Raw genomic sequence first — 24,723 nt, 5'->3', positions numbered from 1 at the left:
TATGTCTGACATTTGGAAAAGTCGAACAAGACTACAAACATCAACATTCCCACTGCACCCTCCCACCCCCTACATATTATGTATACCAACTGCAAGATCACACGACAGTGGGGAAAAGGGTAAATTCTCACTTCCCCACTGTACTGCAATCTCCATAAAAAAGCTTCAACCTTTTGGCAAGTCAATCATATTGTCTTGACCATATGATGTTCAACTTTCTGAAACTTAATCTTCTGAAGGGGTCATATATTAAAAGGCAAAATCTACCCTAAGAAATATTCATTGTAGCTTGCCACATTCCTGATTACCTTACACTAGTAGCAAGGTAGCAAGACATTATTTATTTGTTTTACCCTGGACCATATTTCTCAACTGTCAAGATTTTTGCAGAATGCCCAGTTTTTACATCACATTTTAGCCAGTTCATCATAAAGTTTTGATTTTCTGTCAATCACTGAGGCTTGAGTTTCCTAAATAACGATAGACATCTGAGTTTCAGACTTTGTATCCTTCAGGAAATGCATGATAACAAATCTAGCAGCCATACTAAGTTTTTAAGAGCAATATTTCAAATATATGACTACACTTTGTGCTTGCCCACCCCATTATTTTAGGCTTTGTCCAGGTCTCATACTAAGACTTGCTTTTCTTGAGGCAGGGGGTCTTTCTCTTAATTTAAGCATTGATATATATGCACTATGCACTTAATGATTACACCTTGGTTCAAGCTATTGTTCAACACCCCCCCCCTTTTTGTGAGAATCATGGACTGTAGCTAGAATGTTAGCAAGTCTGGAAGGTTTGTGAGAATTGTGGGCTCTACTTAGGATGCTAGCAAGTCAGGAAGTTTTCTGTAGTCTTTGCTATTTCATGGCACTAACATCTCCCCATCTTTCCTTACAGATACTCCCTTTCCATGAGTTCTGAAGATTGATGGCAGTGACTAACTTTAAAAGCACAAGGCCTGTTTTCAGAATTGGAGACAGTGCATAGTCAGGAGAGAGAAACATGCTTAACAGGAAAAGATGTCGACTATTCTTGGAGAAGAAGACTTCAAATGACACAGCCACAGACAAAAAACCCAGATGTAAGACTCAGAAACACATACGTGATTTTTCAGCATACCAGTGCTAATACAAGAGACTGTGCAGGACGCTAAAGGTAATGACAATATTGTGAGGTCAGGGTTACAACTGCACAGTAAGCAACAACCAGTAAATGATTACCTATCAGAATTGTTAGATTCATTACCAGAGGAGGGTAGGTCTAGGAGCTTTTATATGGTTTTGGAAAAGAACTTTGGGTCTTTACTGCCAGTTCAGCCAGCATTCTTCAAGGATCCCAGCAAACTTGTTCTGGTCCTACTTCATCTTCACCATCAGCACTGACCTTGAATTCCCTCTTTCACCTGCCAATGATGGCAGGTCAAACAACCCAGACATCGATTTACCTGTTTCTTGCCCCTGTGGTCATGGATAGCTCAACTAGGTCTGCTCTTCTGAGGTCACACATTATGGCACATTTTCCACTTGAATATCAAAGAGAAAGCCATTCAGGTTGACTTTACAGACATTTTTGATTTGATCAACAAGGAAGGCATTCAAAGAATTCTAGACGCTAACAACTCTAGCTCTAAAGACCTTGTTGCCATCCTTGCTGCACTGGAAATGAAAGCTATGGTCAAGGCGGTAAACAGGAACTGGGACAACTTGTTCTGGGACTTTCGTTATACATGGCTGTTCTAATTGAAAAGGATTTGAGTCAAGCCTACTGACTTTTGGCTTACTTTCTTTATATCAGGGAAGCCCACCTTATATAGGAGGGACTCAGCTTGGTCTTGATATGATCTAAGGTTCCAGAAAAAAAGGGCTACAGACAAGTGCCTTAAGTGGGATCAGTGGCACCCAGATATTTGACTTTGCAATGAAACTTAATTCCCTGGCAAATAACCCCCTAAGTAAGAACCAACTGAAAGTGAAATTTTCATGGGCTTTTAACAATGGGAAGTATTCATAGCCTACATGCAGGTCACCCATCTTTGCTCCATGTAGTAAAGGTTGCCCTATTGCTAGATATTAAAGGAAACCAGGTCAATCCATGTTTAACCCAAACACACCTTTAGGTGATAAGTGTGCAAGTCAGAGAAAAGATAACCCAGTCAAGAGCCATCATCTTTTTTTTCTGTGGCCAAAGAGGCAATCTTTCATTGGTCAGTTTCAACCTCAGGCCTTCGCATTCCCTAATTAGAGTAGATAAGCTTGCCACCCTACTTTCAGATTATCCCAATAAGAAGTCTGCCTTCTTCCTTGTCAAAGATTTTTCCTTGGAGTTTGCCACTGAGTCCTTAGTGTCACTGAATTTCAAGGTAGTTAAGAACCTCTCATCCATCAAAGGCAATGAACAAGAGGCTCTTAAGTAAACTGAGGAAGCAGTGGGAAGGATCATCGGCCCCTTTTCACACCCTCATTCACCTGCTTTCAATATATCTTCCATAGGCTTGATTCCAAAGAGGAAAGGGGGGAATTTTGGCCAATCCATCACCTTTTGCACTTAATTGTTCTTTCAGTCAATTATTTTATTGATAAACAGCAGTCAGGAGTACACTATGCCTCACTAGATCAGGCTTCTGAAGCCATCAAGTTATTTTCAAACCCAGGCAGAAGGTAAACATCCAGTCTACCTTCTGCCTCCTTCCCATTAGGGAGAGTGACTGGCCTTTGTTAGGATTTAATTTCAATGGGATGTTCTTATTTGACTTTGCATACTTATGGGTTGTTCCCTGGCTTGTGCAGTTTGTGAAACCTTTAGTTCCACATTACATTGGTTTTGGCGGTAAAAGGCCCCAAGACAAGCTGCCATACATTACCTAGATAATTTCCTCTTAATAGGTGAAGGAAGGGCAGGGGCCCAAGATGGCATGGTCATTTCCATTCAGCTTTGTAGTGAATTGGGGGTTCTCTTGACTAAGGATAAGCTAGAAGGGCCCTGTCAGACAATTACCTTTCTGGGCCTCTTTATTGATGTTCCAGCTTCTGCATTTATATTTCCCACAAACAAACTGATTCACATCAAATCTTCAATTCACGCATTTTGGGGAGCTCATAAAGAATGTGTCAGTGAAGTTATGCAGTTGCATCATTTACTTAACTTTGTTTGTAGAGCTGTTGCTCTTGGTTGGAAATTTCTTAGGTTCTTATCCAACCTATTGAAGGGCTAGAAAATTAGGCACTACAGGGTAAGACTTACAAATAGGATTAAGTAAAATCTCCATCTGTAGAACATCTTTTTTCCTCAAATACAATGGGGTCACGTTTTGGGAAAGTCCCTGGGTGTCCTTCAGCTTTTCACCAACACCACAGCAGGTATAGGCATCCAAAAGGTATTTCCTAGGGAGGTGGTTTGCAGCAAAGGTGCATGCTTCATGGTTCGAGGAAGGAAAGAAGGATGTTACCTTTTTGGACGTTTTTCCTGTTTGAGTAACCACCTTAATATGGAAAGAACATTTGTGTAATGTCAGGGTTTCTTTTTACTTAGTCAACCTGGCATTAGTCCATGCACTGAACAAGAAGTCTTTGAAGTCCATGTGGGTTCATTCAGTGATTAGGTTGGTAGTCCTGCTAAGTTTACACACTAGAATTGAGCTTTTCAAGTCATCATGTATCAGGAAGAGATAATGGCATATCTAACAGCTTATCCCATTTTCAGGTTCCTCATTTCTGCCAATTAATTTCAGACATGGACTCCTGTGGAACACCTATTCTTCCAGAAGTTTGGCTTTAGTGAAGGGTAGCTTTGACACTCTTATCCAAGTCTTGGGCTCAGAATACCAAAAGGGCTTACTTATCATCATTGCAGGCCTTCAGTCTTTTCTACAGTAATTTGCCTCCACCCCACAGACACTGGAATATTTTGTTCACACTGCAGTTTATAGCTCATAGGTGCTTTTTGAATGACATACCCAGCATTCTCCGAATACTCCTAGCAGCCTTGGATTGATTGGCCCATTTTTTAGGCTTCCTCGTTTTTCCAGACAGTGGCTCATTGGCAAAATGGTAAAGGGTTGGGAAAACATTAATGGAGCTGCCTGGGATCCCAGGAAATCCATTGGCATCATCTTATGGGGATGATTATTAAGTGACTTTATTGCTCAGCTTCCTCCTTCCTCCTCTGGGCTACCTAATTTACTTGGCTATATGCAGGATCCTTTGGCGCCAGTGCGTTACTTTATTCATTGTGATGGGATGATGTTTTCCTGAGCAAGGAATTTGTTTTATTTTGGCTAAGAAAGTCCAAAACAGGCCAGTTCAGCAAGGGGCAGAAAATTCAGCTGTATACGGCCATCTATTACATATCTTGCCCAGTAAATTGTGCGACATCTCTCTGCAAATTAGAACCCGTCACCCTTTCACAGGGCCCTATATTTCATTTTGTGTCACATCACTCTAGTACCCTGGCAGAAGTCAATACCTCCATGAAAAAAGTCCTGAGATCCCAAGTCATACCTACACTTAAGTATCTCATTCATTTCATACAGGGTGTATCTGCAGTTTGGCAGAGGAGGATCACTCAACTAAAGTTTTAAAAAGAACTGGAAGGTGGTTATTTGATTCCTTTTTCTCAGACATCAGGCAGTAATCTTTTTATCTTGCATTACTAGGAAGAGAGTTTTGTGGATCTTGGGGCACTTTTTTATGCTAAGAGTGACGACTCAAGTGGCGATCTGACCATCTAAGCATACTGGGGCTTTGGATCGCAATCTTTAGGTGATTTTGTGGCTTGGGTTTCAGGCTTGTCTTTGTTCCAACTTTGGGGTATCTGACAACAATTAACCTGTAAACTGAAATTACTAACTGCATTGATCATCCATTTCTGGGGTAATGATGTAAACAAGGTTCAGAGGAAGATCTTGGTAGCTCGTATTGTATCTCGCCATCAGAGGCTGCACAGCCTTCATTTGGGCATGGTTTTATTTTTGTCTGGTATCCCTCCCAGATTTTATTGGAAAGATGCTGTACAAAGTTCAGTTGTGGAAATGTATAGACACTTTATTAACTATCAAGTGGCACTGGAAGCCCAGGATATTTGTTGGCAAGTTTTAGAGCACAGTGTCTTATCAAAGTTGGAAAAAGACTTTATAAGTCATACAGACTCCACTTGAGTGGTCTGTGTTTGGACTTGTTTAATTTGCAATGAAATCTTTCTGTTAATAATTACTTTAATTTAGTCAGTTAATGTTGATTTATGGAGACAAATGCATTCACTTTTGTATTTGGAAATGTTGTCTGGAGACACTATTTTGGGAAAATGGCAGACAAAAGTATGCCAACGGGCAGTCACCTTGTGGCTTTACCCACTGAATTCCCCCATTACACTTGAGTAGCCTGTTGTTAGTAGGGCTGGTTAGATTTACCTAAGAGGCTTGGTTCAAAGCAGTTCATATATGGGATGAGAGTTATGCCTGAGTTCTTGGTTAGTGTGTCATGTCTGAGGGGGATTTTGGACTTGGTTGCAAAGGCAACGTGGTGTCATTCCTGACTCAGCTCTAGCGGACAATGTAATTTAACACAGATGTGTAAAAAAATAAAATTCTCATCATTTTGAGCTTCTCAGATTTTTTATTCTTTTTTAAGCCAAACCATTCAGAACAGAAACTGATGTTTGCCATTTGTTGCATGTTGCATAAAAATTGTATACTATTATCAGACGCATAGCTGGCTGAACCAGCACCCTCTGCCAGTTTCACAAACCAGTGCCCCCTTCCCCAGATCTGTGTGAAATGCAAAACAAAAAAACACTTTAATAAACATCAACTTATTACAGTTAGATCCATGCCCCCAGCTCTTCCAATGAAAAATAACAACAAAAAAAAGTGTAAAAATCCAGTGGCTACAGAAGATGTACTTTCAGATTTGTGTACACCCTTTTCATATATATATATATATATATATATATATATATATATATATATATATATATATATCCCCAAGACATTTTCACTCTGAAGCAGATGGCTTCTGCTTCCATACTTCTGATTGTCAAAATTTTATTCAAATCTAATGAACCACCAGATACTTCTACAAATTTTTGGCAATTTTTCCATTCTCCACATAACTCTATGCTAAAACATTAACTAATCTACTCAAATATTTAATACAGGAAATTATTCATAGAGTCCAACGTTTCTTTTATGGATAGAGCTAGCATACATCATGGTCTTGTTTAATTATTCCTAAGCTTGTAAGAAACAGATTCTGTAATTGACTTATGAAAATCTTTTGCCAAAGTGCAATGATTTTATTTATGGCATAGAAAAGAAAAACATATAACTCCTAAGGTTTTAATCAGTGGTGTAAATACCATATAAAAAGTCACCAACAAATCTTTGGACTAGTACTCCAACATTGTCTTTTTTTCTGGAAAGAGGTAATAGGCAAAGTTTTCCACCAGCTCCTTTATTATTTTACTAGTTATAAAAAAACAAAGGCAAGCAAGGTAAGAAAATCATAATATAATAAAAGATGGCAGTATAAATATAGTTCCTGTAAACTTAAAATATTTGCAGATGAATGGCATTCTTATAACAAAGCTAGACATGTTTTATCTCATGTTTAGGTTATACTGGTAGGCCTCAAAGCATATTTGTCAAAAAACTGAATTTATCCCTATGTATAAATCTGCTACAGTTTTGACAGGGGAATTGTATAAGTCACTTTTGTATGGAGAAGGGAATTAATTATATATCTTAGATGCATAACTCTCTGATTGTTATACCAAAACAATGTAATTCGTCTTTTTAAAAAGTTACAGATAATCGTCATTTTTCTGTATTTGAAAAGTTACATCACATAACATTTCACAATTTAAAATCTTTACAGATATTGAAAAAGGAGTGTATAGATTTTGTAAATCTTTGCCGTTACATAGCTGCCTTTGGTTGAGGGGTACAGTTATTTGTGCAGGTTTTGGAGGCGTATGTCATTTCTGCAGCTTTTCTAGTCCGATCTCTCCCTTAAAGGACATTGACCCCTGTAATAAGGTAAACTTGGCATATCTGGACCATAACAGATGGTGGCTTGGCAATATGGAAAAATGGAAAACAGGCACATTAGAGAGGTGAATGAGATGTGTGAACAGTATTCATGAGATTAAGGACAGTCTATGTTGTATGACATGAAAGTAGTGGCATCTGGTTTGCTGAACTTGTACTCTACAGTGCTTTTCAGATCAACTGATCATGAATTGGTGCTTGTTTTTCACTAGCCTCTTCAAAGGACAAAATATGCCTGCTACAATTATTATTTTGCATAAAACATAATGTTCATTTTTTCTAAAAGGTTTTATCATATTCTAAATGTGTGATATTGCACACCATTAGCTAGTGTTACTTATGAGGTATGTGGTGAATTTTAGGGATTATGGGCATCTTAGAAAGAACAAATACAATCACCTGCATTGATAAGAAAATAGTACCAGACAGAAAACTGTACATGGTTAAAGTTTGCTACTCCACTTGTTAAAGCAAAATGCAATAACGCTTTCAGTTTAACAATGGTACGTACATACAATAATGTACCAGAATAATATAATGCTAATCCACATGAAACATTTATTTGATAAAAATGGTCAGGTTTATTAGCTTCTTACCTTGTTCAGTGCATTTTCATTAAGCACTTCCTGGACAGCCAACAGTTTGATTCTAAAAATATGAAATTTAAGAAATTAGGCAACACAAGCAAATTCCTAAGAAAATATATGAAATGTGAAATATGACTGATAATTTAGGCAACGCAAAAAGTATAATACACCCCACTTTACTGGTACAGGGATGGGCATTCCAGACTTAAGATTTTAAAAATGCACATTAAAATATTATTCGTTCATTTATTTGTTCTTTGGTATCTGCACTATCCTTATCAGGGTTGTGGAGACTCCAGAATATATCATAACAAGAGTGGACAAAATGCAGACAATGACTCCTGAATGGCATAGAAATCCATTGCTGGGGATGTAGAAGTTATGTATGAATAATTATAATGAGTTGTTTGAAAAACAAAACACACAGGCATAACCTTCTGTCTTGTCTGCCTAGGATAAAGATGCATACAGAGAGCTGTTAAAAGCCATATATTTTCTAAGCCAAGAAGATGATTAGTATGCAATGTCAGCAGAGAGCAAACCAGAGAACAGAAGAAATGCTGAGGCAGTTTATGCTTTAATTTTTTTTTATTATTCTTATTAAACTTGATTTGTTAAAATTTGAATGTATTACTTATGAGGTTCATGTCAGTAATATCTGCAGCTTTAGGAGATGCTCTATGGCACATACCTGCAGTACAAGACACCTGTATGTGATTAGTGGACACATTCTTTGAGAAGTTGGGGGGGGGGTAAAAGGTTTTCAATGGGGGTGCTGTGACACATGGTGGTCTTCAATCCTCCCAGAGACAATATGTGGGAAAGCAGCATCAGGTCATCTGCTGACCCAGACATACACTAATTCTACTGCACATAAGATGTGGGGCAAGAGAAATGGGTAGTGCAATACAACTAAAACAACAACAACAAAACTCTGTTGTGGAGGACGGCTCACCTCAGCATGACTCTTGCTCCATCTGGCAGCATGGATTTGGTCAATCAGTAGAGGAAAATGGGTGAAGATGGTGATGAGAAGGCTTGGTGGTGAAGGATAAGGAACCCTCACCCTCCAAATAGTTTACAGATTATAATTGTTGGTTTACTTTGCAGCTTCTTATATATGTGTAAGAATGTGGTTTTAATTTTGTTAATTTATACCTGTTTAACTGCGGTGGTGGTGCTGCGGTAGCGTTGTTGCCTCACAGTCCTGTTCGATTCTCAGCTAGAGCGTCTTCTGTGTGGAGACATGTGTGAATGGGCGTACCTTCGTTGAAGGTTGTGCGTCAGGGCCGGCAACTCGGCACGTAAAAATCTACTGCCAATCATTAGCGGACCACAGTTCCACTGTGGCGACCCCTAACCGGGAAAAGCGGAAAGACACAAAAAATTTATACCTGTTTACAACTTCTTGCTTGTCACATTCTGTGGTCGTGCTGAATAGTTCACTGTGCTGGGATTTAAGTTTGCAGATTTTGTGGGCATATTTTCTGATTCATTGTTACAACAAAACAGGGAGTTCAGAAAACTTTGGATTGGCATCAGCTTCAGCTAGAGTAATTTTTTTTCTTGCTTATATTCAAGTGTGTTTAATATTTTAATTAAATTTTGGTTTGCTTTATAGCTGCTTCCAGTTGTGTAAGAAATTAGTAGTTTTCATTTTATGTATTTATTTGCAACTGTTACACATGTTGGCTTGTAGTTCTAATATGAGGTTTTGCAAAACAGGTCATTGTGTATTGACTTAGATCTGGAAGTTTTGTTGATTCATTTTCTGACTTAGTATACATTTGAAACACGAGACATACTATTTACACCAATTATGTTCTTTCTTTCTTTCTTTCTTTAGTAGACCAAGCCTAGTATTTTTTTTTCAAATTACTCTTTCACTGTGTAAAATAACTGTTTAAGGATAGAAATAACTTTAGTATAAATTTGCTGAACAGAGATCTTTTATGATTTTTTTATTTTCCATTTACTGAAATCGACCTTTTTTCGTTTCACTTCTAATGTTTTATTAAGAGACTTAAAGAACAAAAAACAAAAACTATTTTTCTGTATGTGTGGTAAATTAAGAGAATTAAGTGTGAAAAGACACATTGGTTAAATTCAGACTTGTGTTGTTGGTACATAGTTTCTCATAGTTCATGTGTAAGCTAAATTACGGGCATTAACTGTAAATTCCCCATTAACTTCTCAGTTCTTTGGAAATTTCTTAGCAGGTCTCACTGAGGTACATTTGAATTAAGGAAGCTTTCGTAGTTAGATACTAAAATAGATAGTTATACAAACAAAAATTAACAATAAGGGGAAAAAGGAGCGTATCCAAGAATGGGACAACATGAAAAGAAATAGACTGGGTCAAGAAGAGCAAAAGGGAGATGATCAATGTGTTCATCATTTGGGAAGCAGTTTGTATCAGGGAGCTTTGGGGTAACAGAGTATCTGGGATCTGCAGAAGAATGAAGGAGCTTTGAGTGAGAAAATGGGAGCTATAGGCTAGTAAAGTGAGACAAGGTAGAATGAGACCAGAGAAGAGGCAAGAGAAGGCTAGTAAATAGGAAGCGGTGGGAATGGTAATAGTATAAAGAATATAAGAGGACACAGAGAGATATTGCCAAAGGAATGGAGATAATTGTGTGCAGAGAGTAAGGTAAAAAGAAAAAGTGATCCATTGAGCTATGAAAGAGAGGACATGTAGAAGAAACCTAAGGTAGAGCATTGGATGCAGGCAGATGTGTCAAGTGACAAATGTGAGTGACTTGGAATTGACCAACAGGAACCAAAACAATAAGGAGAGTAGGAAGGACATTGGCAGGTAGAGGTACTCCAAAAGATGGAAGTGGAAAGAGAAACAACAGTGGGAAGACCTTATATGGAGAATGCTGGTGTTGATGGTAAAGGTATCAGGTGCATCACAAGGAGTGAAGAAAGCACAAACAGTGAGAAGGGCTGAGAGTAGTGGGACTGGAGAAGGAAATATTGTAGATTGAAAGATTAGGGGTAAGGGTCAGGAAGTAAAAGAACAATAGCTTATAACTGGAGAGAAAAGAAGCTTTGCTGATTGGAAACTTAGTTGTTAAGTAGATTAAGTGTCTTGGCATGAAAGACAGTAAAAAACAGTTTATTCTGAAATCTATTGCAGACAAGGGAGGACATGGCATAGGTGGTCACTAAGAGACAGGGGTGGGTGCATGTTGTGGGGGCATGATAGTACCAACAGTTTGTTAGAGGAGACAACAGAGGTTATAGCAAACAGGGCTAGGAAGGTGGAAGAGAAATGCCAGGATAGGGATTATTAATACATGTGCCAGATGACAGCACCTGACTAAAGGAAAGGATTAGAGAGTATACAGTAGACCCCTCCTTATCCAGTCTCGCTAGGACCAGATCTTAGGCTAGATAAACTAATGACTGGTTAATCTGAAAAAGCATACAAAATAGCAATTATAGGCTATAAATCAGACTAGGTTCATAGGTTCATAGGTTCATACTAGGCTATCTGCCCTGGGGCATTTATAAGCCTAGCCCGATCGTGTTTGGCGTACGCCACCCCTTGATTTGAGTATACTGTGCCCTTTTTAAAGTTTAGTTTACTGTGCCTCTGTCTAATAGTGACACGGAAGTAATCCCCGGGACAAACCTACGATCCCCCATCCACTCATCAAGATTCTTCTTGAAGAGAGTCAGTGAGGTGCTCTGCCTAACATGAATTGGAATTCTATTCCAGAGCGAAGGGAGCCTCTGGGTTATGAATCTGTCCCTCCAGCATAAAACACAATCTGTCATTATTTAGCCCACAGGAGGTGGAAGTGTTGTTCTTCTCTGTTGTCTTTTGCTAGGGCTATGGCAGAAATTTGATGGCTGGTTAAAGAGAGGTCAGATAAGAGGGAGTCTCCTGTAATGACTGTCTGTATCTGGGCAAGGAAGAAGGGCTTGGGACTAATAGGAAATGGGGAAGGGCATGACAAAATGACAAGCTTTATGCGCAGAATAGGCCCCATCTCAGCTAAGGAGGGATATATGTACTTAGACCTGGAATGGAAATCAATATCAGTAAATGTACTTTTAAATTAACCAGTTTCCCCTTTATTCCAAATTAGTGCGACCTTTATGTTAGTTTATTTATTGGTGGTGCAGGGGCATAGCTCCCTTACAAAAGCAGTGTACAACTTAGAGTATTTGAATTTTAAGGAATGCAGTGAATTTGTTATTTAACTTTTACAGTTGTTTGTAGATTATTACATTTTGTTTTCAACAAGTACTACAGAGAGTGTACAATTTCAATTTATAAGGGTTAATTTCGGTGAGTTTCAACAAGATGAAACCTGGTGAAGTACTATATTTCCTTTCTGAAGTAGAAATTGTTTTTATATTAAGAATAATTAAATAGGATAGGGAGTTAGAATAATTAAATGGGATAGAGAGTTATCCTCCTCATCAGTACTACTCAGCCACATTAGTTGCAACTCTTCAATTTGTTTCCTTTTATTAGTTGTAGATAATTAAATATTTCGATTGGTGAAATCAAATCAAGCATTATATTTTCAAAATATTTATATTGTGAGATCTTATGTGATTTTCCTTTCCATATAATGGTATGACTAATTTCTGTATTTACCATTTATTCTAAAGAAAATTGATATATGTCTCAGTTTTTATATTGTTTTGGGGAAAATATAATTGCAGATGGTTTTATTCAGGTCTACTGCATGTGCTTGTGTGCTATTTGTTCATGACATACTTGCTTGCAGCCACTTGCTTAAAAAAACAGATGCTGTAAGTCATGCTTACTCAGTCTCCCATAATTTCTTAGCCCTCCCAACATCCTATCCTACAAAACTATATAACCCTCACAGAAACCTAATTCTAACCCTAAAACAACCATTCTTACTCCCTAACTCTAAAACTCACTTTCCTCTCAGAACCTAAAACCCCATTCCTGCTCCCCAGTCATAAGACTCCCTTCTCACTCCCTAACCCTAATATCCCCCTTCCTGTTCCCTGAACCTAAAATATCCTCTCCTACTCCCTAACCCTAAATCACCCTTCCTGACTGTTGACCTAATCTACATTCTCAACCTCTTCTACTCCCTCAGCATGGCTTCCTCACTCAGATTCAAACAATATGATTCGTTAAGCAATGGCAGCTGTACACCTGAACTCTTATTCAGATTCAAACATGAAGCAAATGGCAGGATACCAGAGCTAACCTGGAGTCCCTGGTTTCCAGACACTTGGGACTTGAGTGCATGCAGAATACCCAAGTTTATTCGATTCATTTGTGAAAGCTTACTCTAATTCTAAGTATGTATTCTAAAGAAACAATATCTCATAAAATCTTAAGGTTTAACACAACTGATGTTATTTATAAGTATTTCAGGAAATCTGACTTGACCCATTACTTGACAAAAGACGGTCAGGACAATTTCATTCTCTAATTCTCTAATTCTTTAGCTTATTATAGGTTCATAGGTTCATAGGTAGGTACTAGGCTATCGGCCCAAGGGCCTACATAAGCCAAGCCAGCAAGGTACCATAGCTTACGCCACTCAAGAAAGTTATTTTCCTGTGCCACTGTCCAGCAGAGACACAGAAGTGATCCCCGGAGTGTATTTCCTATTTCCCATTCACTCATCAAGATTTTTTTTGAAGAGTGCTAATGAAGAACTTTGCTTGACATAGATGGGTAGCTTGTTCCAGAGTATAGGAAGTCTCTGGGACAGGAATTTATCCCTCCAGCGTGTCCTGTTTATTGTGGTGACAAGGTTTAGGTCCCTAGAGCATGTAGCTTGAAGGGATTGGGATTTCTTTAGGTGTAGCATGTCCAACAGCTCTGGGTTTGACATAGCTTTATATGTTAGGCAGAGATCACCTTGGAGTAGGCAATATGCTATGGAGTAAAGCTGGAGTTTTTTGAGGCGGTCAGTGTAGGGCATTTGTTTGAGGCCAGTAATCCTCTTTGTGAGGTACTTCTGTGGCCTTTCCAGCTGCTGCAGATGTCTTGTGAGGTACATTCCAAAAGGGTCGTTGTACTCTATAATGTGTCTAATGAGTGATGAGTAGAGTGGAACAATGACCTCTTTTTTCCTGGATGAGAACACTTTGATGATGAGGTGGGCCACGTAGAAGGACTTCCTGACTACTGTGGCGATGTGACTATCAAAGGAGAGACTACTGTCCACCTGTGTCCCAAGGTCTCTTATCACGCATTCAGTGTTAAGTAGATTGCTGCCTATGTTGTAGTTCATGGGTACAGAGTTTTTACCAAAGGGGATGACACTGCACTTTTTGGCATTGAGCTTGAGGCCATGGCTCTGACACCAGGCATCTGTCTCAGTGAGGCCATTTTGTTGGATGTCCACATCATTTGGGGACTTGACTATGGCTCCTAGTTTGCAGCCATCTGCAAACTTCATCAGCCAGAGGCCTTCTGTGTTAGCCTGTACTTCAGAGAAGTAGATGCCAAACAGGAGAGGTCCCAGGACGGAACCCTGTGGCACTCCACTTGTCACTGCCTTGAGGTCAGATTTGGAGTCTGTAACTTTTACAGTGTGGGTTCTATCAGTGAGCCAGTTGGCAACCCATCTTGTGACGTAGGGATTTATACCTAGTTTAGTGAGTTTAGCTATAATTCCAGAATGGGGGATGGTGTCAAAAGCCTTGGTGAGGTCAAGATAGGCTGTGTGAACCACCTTACCCTCATCCACAGCTTTGGTGACTGCCTCAAAGAAGTTGATCAGGTTCAGGAGGCATGATCTGCCTTTCACAAACCCGAACTGGGTGGGATCCAGAGTTTGGAGGTTACCAATGTCTTTGTTTATGAATTCCATGATGATACGTTCCATGGCCTTGCAGACCAGGCTCATCAGGCTAATAGGTCAATAGTTCCTGGGATCAGTGGTGGTTCCCCCTTTGTGGAGTAGGATAACTGTTGCTGTGGGCCATTCAGTGGGCACAAAGCCTGATGTGAGGCTATTATTGAACATGGTGCTTAAGTGGGGAGCCAGTTTGTTCTGAAGTTTGTGTAAAACGCAGCCTGGGATGTTGTCCGGTCCCATGGATGCTGTGTTTTTGGCTTTAGAGAGTGCAGCTTTTACCTGCTTAATTGTGATTAAGAGACTCTGCATTCTTCCTGTATAGATATGGGCCCTTTAGGGGGTGAGAGGGGGGTAAAGTTAGCACTAAACCGATCTGCCAGGATGTTGGCAATATCAGTTGGTTCTGTAATTTTCATGCCTTTGTGCTGTAACTCAGAGCAGATCTGGGTGTTGCCATCTAGATTCTTGACATAACTATAGAATGCTTTGTGGTTGTCCTTGGATTTAGTTGTGATTTTGTATTAATATTTAGTTCCTTATTGAACTGTTACACTCAAAACGATGAGTGCCAGCAAGCAAAAAAAAAAGAACAAAAATTCAAGAGAAGAGTAAATACTAAACATAGCTCTCATCTTTTAAAAATTGATTTTTTTCAAGTAGGCAGACCTTCCTGCACCCCCATACCCCTGACCTTTTATAACAGCTCTGAGATTGCCTTACCTTACATTTCAAATGGTTATCTAAATATTCAGTGTAGGACTTACAGAAACATAATGAATTAGTATTTTTTTTATTCATTTCTAATATTATAGGTTCAAATGTTCATAGGAGGTCACTAGGCTAGCGGCACTAGAGTCTTTACAAGCCTAGCCATGTCAATCCTAAGGATCCCCATTTTTTTCTTTTTGGGTATTTCACAGAACAAATTTATGAACAGAGCAGGTCTCTGATCAACACGGGCTACCCCTGTCCATGAGGGACAAGGGTGCCATCCCAGGGGTGAATATGTGATCTCCAATCCAATTATCTAGGTTGCTTTTGAATAGTGTCAGTGAGGATCTCTGTTTTACGTGAATAGAAAGTCTATTCCAGAGAAGCAGCAGTCTTTGGAAAACATATCTGTCTCTCCAGCATGTTCTGTTAATGTCACAGGCTAGGTTGAGATCCCTAGAGCGAGTGACTCTTGTACCATTTGACTTGTGGATGTGCATTTTCATTAGGGCAGAGTTGGAGACTGTCCTATAGGCCAGGCGCAAGTCGCCTCTCAGCAGCCTAAAGATACAGAGCAAAGGGACAGGTCTTTCAACCTGTCCACATCGATCATGGCTTGGAGTCCCTATATTTTCTTAGTGAGAAACCTCTGAGGTCCCTCCAGCTGCTGCACGTGTCTGGTGAGGTACATGCAAAAGGATGCATTATACTCTATAAGTACTTGACAAAGAAATTTTAACAGTCAGTGCAAAACAGCAAAAGATAAATGTTTTGTCACTTTATAAACAAGTTTGTAAAACCAAACACAATACCAGCCCTCAATTTATTCAACAAAGACATCATTGTTCTCCTCTGCAGCTACTTTGAAACTACATTGCCTAATATAGCTACACCCCCACTTCATCCGTTAATAATATCCACTCATCTTCCTCATTCCCTATTAACTGCCAAGCCACAAACCTCCCAACAATTCATAATCAAAGAAGTAAACTACAAAATCAGCCACTGGTGCAGCAAAAAGAGAAGACTGCAGTACATTTGCAGTAATTTTATTAAGCACTTTCATCCATTAAAGGATTTCATCAGAATAAACAGAATAGACATTCAACTGATTTATATAAGACAGTAGAGCCATTCATTTTCATCTCCCAATCATCATGTGATTAGCAATCAAAGAACTAATGAAAGAACTAATAAAAGCTAAAAGCTTTTAAAAGCAGAATACTACAAAAACATTTAATACAAATAGTTTTGTTTAAACCCAGACACTTACCAGCTTGCATTTTTAACTGCCACAAAGTTTCCTTTTTTAAAAGCTGTTTAGTATAGCATCCCCCTCTATAATCAACAGGCACTTGTTCCAAAACAGAAAAATAAAATTTCTTGAGGGAACCACAAGTTAATGTATGCTTATACAACACATTATTGCCATCCTTAACTTTAATGGCATATAAATGCTCTTTAATTCTTTTACATCATTTTCTTGTGGTCATACCTATATAGAAAGCATGTAGCAAAAAACTCATTGACCACCTTGGGCATAAAAGAAGGACTGGCATGAAGAGACACCCTCCCCTGGATTCATTAATCTTCTATGCAGGACTAGCTTAGTCCTGCACAGAAGCACCAGTGTAGGAGGAGGATGGCAGCGCACCATGCATATTAATGAAGGTGCGCTTCCCGACCTCCTAGGCTTACACAGAGTATCTACCAGTGCAGGGGGCGTGTCTGAGAGCATAGCTCACAGAATAAACACGCCCCTGCAATGTAGAACAGCAGAAAGTGGAAATAAATGAGCAAGACCACTGATAGGTGTCCGCATATCCCCACCAACAGTCACCAATGTGTAGAGCAGCAACAGTACATATAAATAAACTGAAAATAAAACTTAATTTTTATTTAAAAATCTGAGTACAGCTAACAGTAGGTGCACGGGTGTGCCCATCGCCTAGTTACGGTTAAAGCAGCTTAAAAGGCTAAAGAGGATAACAAGGAAGATATATGAAAATGAAGCAGCACAGCAATAGTGTAGTGGGCAGAGCATTTGCCAAACAAGCAGGCATTCCTGGTTTGAGTCCCACTGCAGCACATACCATTTTCCATGTGAAATCTGAATATGAACATTTTATTGCTGTATAACCTACAAAATAACATTTATATTTGAACTGGAGTACTGCATTAAATGCACATATGAAGTGTCAGTGTCATAATGAATAAGGCACTAGTAAGCAGGTTTAAGCACAAATAAGCAGTAGTAAGCATATATAAGCACTAGTAAGACTGTTTAAGTGTGTTTGCATGGGGGTAAGCATTGCCTACACAAAGTAAGCAAAGTAGAAGCTAACTGGGTGTAAGAAACTGTAACTGGAAGTTAGCAATGCTTACCTCCGCGCAAACCCGTGCAAACCCGCTTAAAACTGCTGTAATGTGTCTTAATCACTCTGTATCCACTGGCCCATATTCTGCCCAGCAACAAAATAAAGAGCCTCTGCAAGGCTCGAACCCAGGATCCTATACACTACAGTCAAAGTAGTTAACCACTAAGCCATCTTAGCAACACATAGCAGTGAGGTGTCAACAAACAAATCCTCACCATAAGAAAATCAAACTGAACATGTGAAATGAAACTATGTACAGTGTGATGTTGTATAACTTGCTACATAACATAAATATGTGAATTGCAGTACTGCAGTAAGGCCAGATGTGAGGTGTTATTGTAATAAAGTGTTGAAGTTTCCAGGACCCTATGCAGTGTACGTACACATGAATCAAGGATACAAGACACATATGTAATATGTAATGAAGAAATCAATGCCAAAAGGCAAATATCATGCAAATCAAATATTAAGCACTGCTAAGCATTGCACAGCACTGCTTCTCAGACTACTGGCAGGATACTATCAGTGGGAGAAACAGTGTCAACCTGCTAAGTCTAATCTTAAACAAATGCATGTTCGTCCCTGGTGGGACGACCCCAAAAATTCTGCTAATATGAGTCTTCGGAGTAACATACCATGTATCAAAGGTAAACAAAGAAGGGTACGTATGTTCACGGACTAAATCTGTGGAAAGCCTGAAGATCCACATCTATATCACGTTAGCGAAAGTTTACTTAATCAAATCACTAAAGGTCGAACTTTATTGATCGATAAAGTAAAACATCGAATAACGTAAAAAAAAAAAAATAAGTAAAAAAAAACTAAATGGTGTAGGCAGGGGGGCAAGCCCCCTGCACCCCCTACACCCCCTACTTAAATATACCAACTCCAAGACCGCACTACATTGAGGTAAATGGAAATCTCCCCTTACAGAGATTTCCATTTACTTGCACGATGTTCTTCACTTTCGATATTGTCGTGCCGACAATATCAGACTCGATATTGTCAGCTTACGATAACGTGAAGTAGACCAGAAGATCCATGGGTTGAGACAACTTATGTGATGGATCCTGAGAAGTGGAAAGTGGGCAATGTGTAGTGGTGTGGTTAGATTTGGCTGGAACCTGTAGGAAGGATGATTGATGTGGAGGAGGAACAGGAGGGGAGGGAATGATGGGTATGACATTATGGACTGAGGCGTGCCGGGGTTGGATGGACCCATTCTAATGGGACCGCCCCGTGGATGTAAGCGAAAAAGGAGGGGGGGGCAGGAAAGAAACTGAGACATACAATTTCCCATGGCAAAGCATGTTATGAGTAATATGTATGTTACATAACCCACAGAATAACATATATATATATATATATATATATATATATATATATATATATATATATATATATATATATATATATGTATAAACAGGATTTATAGTAGATGGTTGCCATGACAGTGGTAATTGGAAGTACTACACATGTGTAATAATATACATATATATATATACATGGCTATTTGGATAATTGTGTGTACATATATTTCCACCATATATCCTGGACATGGAGTGTAGCACTACCCCAGCCTCTACAGTCCCAAAGTCGTAGTGCAAGGGGATGTCAGGTATGTATAGCAGGTATATTAGTAGACTATTGCTACTGTCATTGGGATTGTCTTCACAGACATGGTGTGTGTGGGAGGTCACATCTGCTCATCACATGTTTGCCATTGGCTACTGACAGACACCCTAAGGACATCATAGTAAAGTACCACTGCTACCACATAATGCCCCTGTGGACTACAGCAGAGATATTGGCCAATATATGTGAACAGTCTGACACATTCTCTACAGTCCAGAGGTATACACATAACCCCTTAGTGCAAAACATGTGTACCATGCCTGACATATGGATGTAGACAGCCATGTAGATGGGTATAACATATAACAACTGGTATACATTTGCCACCATAGGTTATGCATTCACACACCCCTGTCTGGTCTGACACATAATAACCACTAGTACAGGGGTGCCATGACCACATACTACCTACTAGATATTGACATACATCTGTACAGCATCCCACTGCTCTGTCTGACATACATGACTGTTAAGGGAGGCCTGGCAGCAGTACATTTGGCAAGTATCTGCAAATGACATCTCACTGGGTAAGTACACTAAGCTGCTAGGCATGTAACAGTGCAGGCTACAGGCAGACTGGCTCAACACTGGCCTACATCTCCTATGGGGGAGTGCACATGTACTTGCGTATATAGCAGGCTCTACAGGCATGTCACAGCACAGGGTAAGATACACCTGTGTGACAGTGCATAACCACAACCAATGTGAACACAGCCACAGCCACATATGTTAAGCTAGCATAATTTTACAGTATATGGACTATCTGTTGAACACTATTCTCATATATGCCACACACAAACTGACCCTACATATACTGAGCTGCTACACAGTTTAGTCTGATGGCTGTCTGTGGTATGGGACATGTGTGTGTATGGCCCTACAAACATGTACGCCAGTACGGTACCATACAGTGGAGCAGCATGCAACATCAGATAGGACAGGACCTAGAACAATGACATCTACCACAGTCTGTACACAGGCTAAAGTACATATTAACAATACACATACTGTCGACATTCAGCATAAATACACAGACATCAGTACTATACAAACATCCACGGAATGTACAGGTTATGTCACCAAATATTACCCATACTGTACATAACATGTGTAGCAGTCTGATATCTCACTGGCTTGTTATCAGATATGATGACACTAATTATGGTGTACAGCACATATGCACCACTTCATGCACGACATATGTACACAGATTGACAGAGATGTGGCTGGAAGCACATACACAGGGCCAATGATGACATGTTGCAGTGCTAACCTCATATATTTACTGTTGTAACAAACAGAGTTTGTTGCAACATATGTCCTATGAGAGATAAGAAGCCAGTAGCTGTCACGGCTTTCACCATCTACAGACTGCAATCCTCACACTACCTTCTACATCCACAGATAGATGCTCCATTGGTAACACATGAAACTAAAGGCATAGCACACTGCCTTGTCTGCAGATGACCCTGCAGATGGGGATTCCACATAAACATGGAACTGACATGGCAGGTATTGAGACATGTAGGACAGTCATATCCACAGACACACTGTTAAACCAACAGTACTCCAAATGCAGTATAGCAGCACTTACAGTCTGTAGCCTGTCAGAGGTAAATCCCTAATGCATCTGAGATGCTGTTTGCCAAACAACAGATCTAGTTCCGGCTCACAGTGAATGAAAAGGGCCAACACCAACATGATGTTCCTAGATACTGGAGTGTGTTTCCATGCAATTGGCTATGGGAATGTTACCACAGCTGTTCCACATGCAGTCAGCTAGGGGAGGGTTGCAATTTGTGCATAGGCCATCAGCTGATCATGAGCATCACTTAAAATACACATGCTGCTGCCAAGCAAAGCAGGTTTAGGCCTCCACATCCACCAGAGGGGGAGTGGGAGAGGCAGACAGAGGCAAAGACCTAAGCAAGCTTGTGTCACACACCTACCAGCACAGGGTGTCAAACCCCTGATGATTATGTAGTGCTATCACAGTTCTATGCAGTTATTGGATGCACCACATGGGTTACCTGTTGTGGAGCCCTCAGAACATATATGTGATGATGACTGACATCTGCAACAGGGATACGGCAGCTATATGGTAGGTGACGTACTCATGACTGTCTGCATGTACAGGTGCCAGCATCAACACAGCCACACTCTCACAGGGATGCACACACATTGACACACTTGGCTGGGCCAGGATTACAATACATCAGTAGTGGGATTGCCACAACACATCATTGTGCAGGTATCACATGCACCACACAGGTCATACAGGGGTTGGGCAAAAGGTATGGGGAGGTGTCTGACATCAGACAGCATGCTTCAGTATGCCCATGGGGGTTGTAGGGAGTGTGGATGTGAACATACGCACCATACAACACACACACACACACACACACACACACACACACACACACACACACACACACACACACACAAACACACAGGGTGCCAGTACTGACATGCATGGGTGCATGTCAGCATGGGTATGTGGTGGCTGACTGTGCCAGATGGCTGTACAAGGCTAGGCAATGGGTATACATTGGCATCAGGCCACATGACGATGGTCTGCATTGTGGCTCAGGGCTTTAGTGTCTCCATTTGCCCACACAGGTGGATATTGTATCCCCCATCCAGTCACCTGGGGTGACTGTTCTGTGTGGAGAATGCTGTGCATCACTTGCCATGTATGCGTTCCATAGTGCATGACATGGACGGTGTCTGGGATATGCACACCTCCCACATGCATGTACAGTGACATGTTATGTATTTATGTTATGTACATGTTATGCATTCCAAAGACATGCATCTGGAGCTTTTCTCCCCGGGCCTCCGCTGGAAACAGGCTCTGTGGAACCTAGTCGGACATTCCCGGTCAACAAATGTTAAATAAATAAATAAATAAATGTGGAACTGTACCTGGGGTGTCTAGCCCATGTTGTGAACACAGATTATCATCAGACGTGCCAGTCTTGCCCACCTGTGGCGGGAACTGGTAATGGGCAGCAGGTTTACCCTGCACCTACACTGATAGCATGCTAATGGCATTCCCTTGTGTCAGTGGCATTTGTCAATACAGGGTATGTTGTCAGACATGGTATGTCCTTTGTGGGCCATATGTGATGGCACCACAGGTGTTTTAGGTGTCCATTGGAGAACATGGGGAAGGTGCACTGTCTGCATGTACATGCATATTGGACAGATGGACAGGGTGCCATGCCCTCTGTAGCCCACAGTTATCACCCCATAATTACTATCAGTGGCAAATATGCAGTGTACTACCTACATACGGGCTGTTGCCTAGGCATGTGTGTGTGTATGAGACATGGATTGAGAGTGTGCTCTGGGTAATACTGGGGTTACTAGCTGTGATTGCCTGGCCTTGATGTCACAAGTATGGGTATGGCTTTGCACCCCAGCCTCTCAGCTATTTCACATCTGTTATCCCTGCATGGTGGACATTGTGATATATAGTAGGGCTACCATATAAGAAATATGCAAAACCCACTTCACATTGGCCACACACTCACAACCACCTCCACACAGGATACATGTTACAAACACACACACACATGCACCTGTCATGTCTGGGAGTAGAACTCCTACCTAACTAGCTTATTACACTACAGCATTATGCAGTTATAGTACGCACCATGAAGATTACTGGAGTATTTCTTCCCCAAAGGTGTATATCACATTGGATGACATCAGCAGGATTGCCAATGTAGGACATTTGAATTGTTGTGAGTGTGACAAGCCTAAAATGCATTGCTCCCTACACAGACAGTGACACAAACACAAAACATCCACAACCGACATGTGTGGGTATAGAACCCCTAACAGAGGTCTATATCACACTACAGCATGGAGAGGTTATAGGATGCACCATGGGGATTACTAGAGAACTCCTTCCCCAAAGGTGTATTACACAATGAATGACATCAGTGGGATTGTCAAAATAGGCCCTTTGAAATGTACTGTGTGTGACTAGCCTATAATGCATTGCTCCATACATAGACATTGAAACACACACAAAACATCCAGAATTGCCATGGGTGGGGATGGACCCTACCACAGTTCGACATCACACTACAGCAGTACTCATTTGCAGGATGCGCTACAGAGATTATTGGGCTACTACCTTCCCAGAGGTGTATTTCTAGGTGGGTGTCATCAGCAGTCTTGCCAAAAGTTGAATATATGAATTGTAAGGAGTGTGAGTACCCCAAAAAGCATTGCTCTCTACACAGTCAGAGAGAGACAGACAAGCACACAAATGCACACACAGTTGCCAAGTCTGGAGTTAGAACACCTACTTAAGTACTTTATCACACTACAGCAGTATGCAGTTACAGGACACACTATGAAGATTACTGGGCTACAACCTTCCAAGAGGTGTATTTTAAGGTGGGTGACATCAGCAGCCTTGCCAAAGTTGAGTATATGAATTTTAAGGAGTGTGAGTACCCTAAAAAGCATTGCTCTCTACACAGTCAGATACGCACACACAGACTCACACACACAGTTGCCAAGTCTGGGGTTAGAACACCTATCTAACTACTTTATCACACTACAGCAGTACACAGTTACAGGACATGCTATGGAGATTACTGGGCTGCAAACTTCCCAGAGGTGTATTTTTAGGTGGGTGACATCAGCAGCCTTGACAAAGTTGAGTATATTAATTGTAAGGAGTGTGAGTACCCTAAAAAGCATTGCTCTCTACACAGTCAGAGACAGACATGCACTCACAGACTCATACACACACAGTTGCCAAGTCTGGGATTAGAACATCTACCTAACTATTGTATCACACTACAGCAGTATGCAGTTACAGAGGTTACTGGGCTGCAACTTTCCCAGAGGTGTATTTCTAGGTGGGTGACAGACATGTCCATCGTGACATCAGCAGTTTTGCCAAAGTTGGGTATATGAATTGTAAGGAGTGTGAGTACCCTAAAAAGCATTGCTCGAGAGACAGCCAGACATGCACACGAACACACACACAGTTGCCAAGTCCGGGGTTAGAACTCCTACCTAACTAGTTTATCACACTACATCAGTACGCAGTAATGGGATGCACCACGGAGATTACTGGGCTACAACTCTCCCAAAGGTATATTTCACATTGGATGACCTCAGCAGGTTTGTCATAGTAGGGCTATGGGGAGGGCGGTGTGTGCATGGGCCATAACCCATTCATGTACGGATTGACACGCCACATGCTGGCACACACAGTGTCATATGTCACAGGTACGTGTATACAGCTGCTAGATGACTACTTCCTTGTGCAGTCATGTTGCACAGCTGGCACGTGCACCACATAGTCTGTAATGCTGACAGATACTGGTGGCTAGTATCTGCAGTGAGTGACATCTGCACCTCATGTATTTGGGACCCTTTGGCTGTGTGCTGGGTGGGACAGGCCTGGATGGCTCATTTTCAGAGTCACCCTCTTCCACACATCTATGTACATCTACCTTTGGCTTATTATAGTGTGTTGCCCTGACATATATGTCTGTATTCCTATCCACTGTGTG

At 40.6% G+C, this 24,723-nt stretch overlaps 1 protein-coding gene across 1 annotated transcript in view; it reads right to left on the bottom strand.

The window, feature by feature from the left end:
* LOC122809733 (endonuclease/exonuclease/phosphatase family domain-containing protein 1-like) overlaps positions 1 to 24,723 on the bottom strand; it is a 318,686-nt gene that overhangs the window by 127,170 nt on the left and 166,793 nt on the right. The window contains exon 3 of the mRNA XM_044081440.1: positions 7,645 to 7,696. Coding sequence (XP_043937375.1) covers positions 7,645 to 7,696 — 52 coding nt within the window. The remainder of the gene's footprint in view (positions 1 to 7,644; positions 7,697 to 24,723) is intronic.

Source organism: Protopterus annectens, chromosome 8.part0, assembly GCF_019279795.1.
Source record: "Protopterus annectens isolate FY-2018-M chromosome 8.part0, PAN1.0, whole genome shotgun sequence".
NCBI lineage: Eukaryota > Metazoa > Chordata > Ceratodontiformes > Protopteridae > Protopterus > Protopterus annectens.
This window is presented reverse-complemented; position numbering and strand designations above follow the sequence as displayed.